This window comes from Natator depressus, chromosome 2 (genome assembly GCF_965152275.1).
Source record: "Natator depressus isolate rNatDep1 chromosome 2, rNatDep2.hap1, whole genome shotgun sequence".
NCBI classification, from domain to species: domain Eukaryota; kingdom Metazoa; phylum Chordata; order Testudines; family Cheloniidae; genus Natator; species Natator depressus.
Genome location: NC_134235.1, coordinates 207,063,470 through 207,071,291, shown reverse-complemented (window position 1 = coordinate 207,071,291; position 7,822 = coordinate 207,063,470). Strand labels below are relative to the sequence as shown.

General features: G+C 46.0%; 1 protein-coding gene across 1 annotated transcript; it reads right to left on the bottom strand.

Moving 5' to 3' along the window:
- Positions 1-6,820: 6,820 nt before the first annotated feature.
- Positions 6,821-7,496, bottom strand: FERD3L (Fer3 like bHLH transcription factor). Its single transcript, XM_074943348.1, has one exon. It carries the CDS (start codon positions 7,316-7,318, stop codon positions 6,821-6,823), a length of 498 nt encoding a protein of 165 aa, XP_074799449.1. The 5' UTR covers positions 7,319-7,496.
- Between the last annotated feature and the right edge of the window lie 326 nt (positions 7,497-7,822).

The window sequence follows — 7,822 nt, the reverse complement described above, 5'->3', positions numbered from 1 at the left end:
GCATGCAAAAATGGAGGTCGCCCAAAATCACTGGTCACCTTTGAAAATTTTGACTATTTTTTTTTTATCTAATGAGAAAGAATCATCTGCAACATTAGGGATGAATCAGAATTGTTGGAGAAGCTCTGGTGGGGCTTGGCTTCAAGATTTTGAGATTATATATTTACATTACAGTCATCATTAATAAGAAATATTGTCCCCATTTCCCTCTGACCTATGGAATTCCAGACTTAAAAAATAAAGCCATTAACGAAGTGAAGGATGCTACAGTAAGTAACATGTAGTAGAAAAAATATATATCAAAGTTTGGATCATCAACTCCTGATCTGTGCATGGAAAAGGACCATCTACACACAGATCTCCCCCTTGCCATGTAGACATGTGTGAAAGGTCAGCTGCCTTTGTAGCATCACTCCCCACCTATGGGGTCCTGGGTTCATGCAGGGTTAGGGGGAAGAGACTAGGTGGCTCAGAAAAGGGAGTGGACACACATGGTCTCCTTCTGGCCCCATGAGCTGAGGTGAGAAAGGTGATACAGCATGAAGCTCTACTCTATCTTCTGTGGAGTTCTGGAAGGAGGGAGAATATGCAGGTGACAGAGCTGGTGCAGAGGCATGAATGGCCCTGGCCTCCCATGGATTCCTGAGAACCATCCATCCTCGGATCATTCAGATTTGGCATTAAACCCCCTGGTCTACTCCTCGGCAGTGAGGTCCATACTCCTGCAATGGGAAGGAATTCCATGAAGGGATCTTTGTAGAAATTTCCTCCTCCTAAATGCTTTGCCATGGGAGAAGATGATCCGAATGCCAGAATGTTACAATTAAAGCCATTAAAATGTATGTAAATAATTCTAAGTTAAGATAATATACATAAAGATTTGAATACCTTTACAGTTCATATGTTCTCTTACAAGTATATATACACATGTAAATATTAACATTATACATCCCAAAACTAAGGATCACCCCTTTAACTTTGAATTCTTTGGTTAAATCAATGGGAATTTCAAATGGCCAAGGACTGTTGGACTGGACTCTCACTATTCTTACCTCCAGTGGAGCAACAGTGGAAAATTTTAGAGGATAAAAGCCTGCTGTAGACCAGACCTGAGAGTCACCTCTGAAATTAGGGGAGAAAAAGGTGAGAAACAAAAGTATTTGTAAAGAGGTTCAGACAACATTTAAGATCATACGTTATTCAGCTGAATCACATTCTAAGGTCTATCGTGTTAACATAAAGACCTACCTGAGGAATTTTTATCAACCAGGTCTATATTCCATTAAGGATTCCATCCTACAGTCCTTAAACAGACAAAGTCTTGAAGGCAATTGCAGTTGAATTCTTGATACCATTGAAGTCACTGGTAGTTTTACCTGGGCATACTGTCAATTGTCGAGGCTGTTTGGGATCAGTCTGTTCTTTTGCATCAAGGCCTAAATGAGAATGCTTCAGATGTAGCAATTCTTTAAAAAGTTTTGTGTAGAACTGTTAACAACCTTTTCAGCCTACCCAACAGCCTTTGCAACTGTTATGGTGTATGCATACTAGCAAAAGCATGGTTTGCCCTATTAGATTACAACTCTCCTTCTCAAAAGATGATGGTACAAGCGCCAAAGCAGTTACAATGGCCTGATCTACACTACAGACTTATATCGGTATAACTACGTTGCTGAGGGCTGTGAAAAATCCACACCCCTGAGTGATGTAGTTATACTGAGATAGCCCCCAACGTAGACAATGCTATGTTGATGGGAGAGCTTCTCCTGTTGACACAGCTCCTGCTTCTCGGGGAGGTGGATTAACTACAGTGATGGGAGAAGCTCTCCCGTCGGCATAGTAGCATCTTCACTAAAGCGCTACAGTGGCGCAGCTGCACCAGTACAGCAGTGCTGCTATAGGGCTGTACGTGATGACAAGCCCGGTATCATGCTGAAGTGTCACAAGTGGCTAAAAAGTCCTATTCTCGAATGGCAGTCTGTGCCACCAACGGTGCAGGCGTACTGCACAGGGCTAGTATATGAAACCGGTGCTCTTGAGGCCTGCTGCACTTTCATTATTACGGATCACTAATATCAACGCACAGAAAAAGATCCTTATGAAAACTGGTCCTACATATATGGAGCAGTCACCCTTTAAACCTCATTATCTCAGCTATTTGCAATTTTTAAAAAAATATCAAAGGGTTCAAGTTCATATTAAGAAGCAAAATAGCTGCAGAGAAAATCATTTTAAGAAACACAGCTGATCTGAAGTTAAAGAAGTACCAAAAAAAAAAAAAAGTCTAAGCCTCCACCCCATCTATTCTGCTTAGTACCCCTGTGACTTTAAAACCTAATTTCTTTTAAATTTTGCAAAAGAAAAAAAAAAGAGTTGTTGGGCAAGTCCTCACTTATCAAGTTTCATCCTGGAGGGAATTTTTATAGCTGAGTTATAAACCCTCCACACTAGTGTGTTTATAATGGAAATGCTGACAAATGTGATAATAAACACCAATCATGGGGCCTTAGTAGCTAGTCAGAATGTGGATGCAGGAGTTTTCAATGCTATCATAATATTTTGTTCTGTTTCCAGCACTAATTTGCTTAAATCTGCTTTCAGGTTGGGCAGTTGTAAAACAAGATCAGCTTGACTATAGATTGTAAAGTCTTTTGATTATTTTTCCTTCTCTTGGAAAGCTTGGTAATGTCTTTCAAATATGATTTCATTTAGACTTATTTTTTGGTTTACATGTCTGAATACTAAGAGTAACCTGATAGCTATGAGGGAACTCAGCTTTATACCAAAAGGCAGCCTTCAGTGAGCAAAGAGAATATAAACAAACCCGCCTCAGAGCAAGATCTAAAAATGGTATTTGTTCAAACAGCTCTAAGACTTAAAAAACCCCATTATTATCTTTTCCCAGGAATAATTGACACCATCAGTTTTTCTTTTTAATGCGGTGATAAAGGCATGGACCTTTAGGAGAACCAATAGCTGTGATTAGCTTGTGCATTGGAGGCTGCTGTGTTTTGGAGACCTTTAAATATACTGGGTAAAATCCTAGCCCATTAAAATTAATAGGAGTTTAGCCATTTACTTCAATAGGGCCAGGATTTCACTGGATCGCATTCTGATCCCAGATATACCAGATTTATACTACTCCATTGACTTTAGTGGTGTTACCCCTGAATCAGACCAGAGTAAGTGAGATGAGAATCAGGCCAATTGTACATTTGATTGCAATGAGAAGGGATTATACTGCAGCTGGAAACCTGCCCAGTATGGTTCCAAAATGTGTTAAAATGTCTGGCACACCATGGCCCCAGTATTGCAACTGGATCAACAGGGGCAGATGGATGGGCCCATGTGGAATCCCACTGCCTTCAGTGGAGTCCCACAGGGGTGAAGGGGTCTGCCTGAACAGATCTAGTTACTGTTGTTGATGGGAGCCCAAGAGAGCACTGCACTAGGGATGCGATTGCATCAGATCATGCTTTTTTTAATAAAGTCATCCAAGTCAGTGATAAATCAATTGAAGCAAGCAAAGCCAGACACTTGCACTTGATAGTTGGTTTGTAGGAAGACATTTGTCAGCTCCTCCCCTCATGTAAATCAACACAGAATTGGAGGAGCTCCCTTGAAGGCAATAGTGCGATAGCAATTTATACCAGTGGAGGTCCTTGACATTTGCCCTGAGCTGTTTATACATTTTCTCCTCTGGCATAAACTGCAGTGGCATTTTTTTCTTCAAAATCAATGATTCAAACAGGAATTTCACTATAGCTCTGACTTACCATTGTCAAATTTCCAGTGAATTCTTTAATAATAATTAATTATAAAGGATCAGGATTTTGGGTCATACATAAATAATAAAACACAGACTTTGCTTTCTGCTTTTTCCTAATTGTTAACACAAGTATGAAAACAATTTGGATCTTGAAATGTTCCAATGTTTTGTTATTAAGCCAAAAAAAGAGAAAACCAATAATTTCTGAATTATCTGACACAGACATGTTTACATTTTGAAGCTGTTAGCTTAAAATAAAATGGGTTATAGAGACCTAATTTTATCCAGTGACACAGAAATGAACACTCATGAAGAGATACACAGCCTTTCTATGGAGAGCACAGTTATATAAAAATTATAATATAGAGTAGTTTTAAGAAATGAAAATCTAATTGCACACTCCATTGTCCTTAAAGAACCTGTCTTCATGTTGATGCTTTATACAGTGGTAATAACAATATACAACTGGACCATTTGTTGATTTGAGGGGTTTAATCTTCACTTCTAGTTAAATTTTTCATTTTTAGCAGAATATATTCTAATACAGGAAGCACCCCAGTTTTATAGTGAGGTTTGGCCTGTATTAGCCAGCCCACCCTCTCTTAGAAAAGATATTTCAACAACTCAGAAAGCAGATATATTGCAAAGCAACTGATATCTGAATTAGGAAGGTCAGCACAGGTAAGGAATAAGCATCTGGCAATTCAAATGTTAATAGCAATATTAATAGTAAATAATAAACATAATGAGAAACAGCAATAACAATCCTTATGGGAGTTAACAAAACCATGGACTATAAATCATAGATACTTGGGCCAGATTCTGATCTCGGATATATTGGCAAAAATCCAGAGACACTCTTTTGATTCGCACTGTTGCAGATTTATACCACTTAATTCAAAGGGAGTTCTGTCACTGACTTCACTCAGGGCACACTCAGACCCTAACCTGTTTATTAAGATGCTTTTGATGTAAGGTCAGGGTAAATAAACCTGTTTTATTTATCTCACTGGAGAAGAAGTAACAATGGATCCATTGACGGAAAACCATGAGAAATGAAGGCGAGAGGGAGCAGGAACACTAGAATGTATGTGGAGAGAGAGAGAGAGAGAAACACTTGTCGGCAATGTAGATATAGATGTTCCAGATTTAGATTACAGGTGTTTGGAATTTTCTGAATTGCAACATTCTGAATTTTTTAAAAATTGGGGGGAAATGAAATGAAAAATTTACGATTTTTTTTCTGTTTTCAGATCACCTTTAGGGCTAGCCAATTTTTAAGAAACTTTTCAAAATCTCAAATTTATTTTTAGACAAGTCAAATTTTCACTCCCCGGGGCCCCAATTCGCCCACCCTCCTTTCCCCAGACCAGATGCAATTCCAGTGATACTAATAGAGGAGGCAGATTCCTAGAGTCCAAGGCCAGATTCCTAGAGTCCAAGACCATTGTGATCATCTAGTCTGACCTCCTGCATAACTCAGGCCAAAATAATTCCTACACAGATCTTTTACAAACACATCCAGGATGGATGTAAAAATGGCCAGGGGTGACTAATCTCGGTCAGTTTCCCCATTGCTTTGGCAGAGGAGCTGGAAAGCACATAAGGCGCGAGAGCCAGGCCAGACCTGAGCTCAGAAAGCACTCAGGAGCCCCTGCAGGGACTCAGTTTGCAGGGCAAAGGCCAGAGCTATTGCCGGGGAAAGCAGCCCCGAGTCAAGGGCAGATGAGGGGAGGGGGGGAGCAGCTGGGAGGACAGGGGGTTTTCCCCTTCGCTGCTCATCTCGTCACTCGCCGCTGGCTCTTGCCATAGGTCCCGGGCACATGGGAACGGGTGACCTCGGCGGCGCTCTCGGATAATGCCAAAATAATTAAACTCGCCCCTCGCCGGGCCTGCAGTAAGCGCCCGCCCGCCCCCACCTGCAGGCGGAGAGACGGCAGCGAGCGGGCTAGCGCAAGCCAGTTAGCCTGGCCTGGGCCGAGGGGGCACAACGGAGGACGCGCCGGGCTTTCTAGGGGCGCCCGGCCGCTGCGCCCAGCTATGTGCCCGCGGGAGGCGAACGGAGCCGGCCTCTGCAGCCGAGCCAGAGACGGGGGGAGCAGGGACCCCTCCAGGATCCCTCTGGCCTGCCTCGCTCGCTGGCTGCCAGGCCGGCTCCTTCATCGCAGTGCCTCAGCGGCGGTTAGCCCAGGGAGGCCGGCTGATTGACGCCAGCCGGGGATCGGGCCCAGGGGCGTGTGTTTCCCTGCTCACCCGGAGCACGGATCGCTCCTAGGGCACGTTCTTCCCGGGAGCCATTGGCTCCCCTCCCCCAGGCTCGCCCCCCTCCCCCCTTGTCTCTTCCTTTCCTTCGGGGACTTTTCAACATCGCCTGGACGCGGCTGGACTCTCTCCCAGACCTTACCCCCGCCCCGTCCTTTCCCAGCACTCCTTTCCCAAGAAACTGTGCTGGGCTTGCTGGAAGCCCCCGTGCCAACTCCCAGCGCTGTTCAAGTGGTCCATTCGACGCGTGAGTTGTCATGAGATGCATTAGATGGCCTTTTCCGGTTAGAAGAAAAGAGTAAGGACTTTCGACAGGCGAACCCCGCTAACATGAACGGAGCCAATAGGCAGCACGTGGAAAGCATTTACTCCTCGTCACTGTAAGGCAGGGATGCCTCCAAGGAAAACCCCTTTGAAAGCCACCAGGTCTATGTCAGCGGGGGAGCCTCAGACCTTTCCCCCAAAGGCAGCAGGTTGCAAAAGTTTGAAGTAAAAAGAAACAAACAAAAATCATCGTCGCTTTTTTTCTTGCCAAAAGTCCCATTAGATACCAACGAATGTACAGATGGTGGCGCTTTCCTCCCTGCCCCGCCCTCCCGGAGTGCCCCTTGATTTGATCTTATCCCATCGTCCCCTGAACCCTCTGCGTGACCCCGGACACTAGCCAGAGCGCCAGAAGCACTGCCCGTGCTCACCTGCGCCTCCCGTCCTTTCTCCTCCCCCTGCCCGGGCTGGGATGCTGCTGTCCGCCTCCATCCCTGGATGGAGAAGCCCTGCGTCCTCGGCTCTCTAGCTCGCCTCCTTCTTGTTGCAGCTGTCCAAGAGCTCAGTCATAAAGGAGATGTAGACTATGGCCAGGCGTAAGGTCTCTATCCGGGAGAGCCGCTTCTCGTAGGCGAAGGTGGGCACCTTCTTCCTCAGCTGATCAAACGCTTCGTTGAGGTTGAACATCCTCTTCCTCTCCCGTATGTTGGCAGCCTGGCGCTGGGCATAGGTGATGACTCGCTTTCTCTTGGGTCGGTCCAGCAGAGACGTGCCCCTCATTCTCTCCTCCTCCTCTTCCTCCTCTTCTTCCTCGGGGTCTCCATCATCAAAGGGGGCCAGAGGCAGCCCCCTGGCCATGCCCTCTCGGAGAGCCAGGGCTCTCTCCCCAAACGGAGGTGCGGAGGAGAAATCGTACAGGTCCAGGCTGGGCACCCCTCGGGGGTGGCACTCAGGAGACCCCAGGGAGAGATCGGCCACGAAGTCCAGCATCGAGGCGCCCACCGGCCCTTCCTGATACGCCATTTGCTGCGCTCGGCTGGGAATTTCATCGATTCTCCCAGGGCGTGTGCGGGCTGGGAAGAGGCTGATATCTCACTCCACAGAGGGCTTGGCTGGTACCATCCCCAGCCGAACGGCGCGAGGGCATTAATATTTATAACCCAACAGATAACCGGATTAGCTGGACCAAAGAGGAAGGCTATGAACTCTTTCCCCTCGATGCTGATGAGAGGAGACAGGCAGCCCCTCGGGGACGCGTGGATGTTCCAGTGAGAGAGGTCCCCAGGGCTTCAGTCCTGTCACAGCGATCGGGGCAGTTCCTTCTTGGCAACCGTCCCTAGCTCTTACCTGCTGCGCGCTTTTGTCTCTTCCGACACCCCCGCAACCAAGCGATTTTCAGCCTCTTTCAAGCCCGAGCGGCCAAGATTGTTCTCCCCTGGGCTAGCTTCCCTGCTCGCTGCACGGATCTCTGCACCTTGCGACCGTGCCTGACAATTGATGTCAGACAAGTGCATGTAGGCTTTTAAT

What these genes read in the sequence shown, in the direction of transcription:
- FERD3L (XM_074943348.1), bottom strand. Translation starts at nt 7,318, where the DNA reads ATGGCGTATCAGGAAGGGCCGGTGGGCGCCTCGATGCTGGACTTCGTG.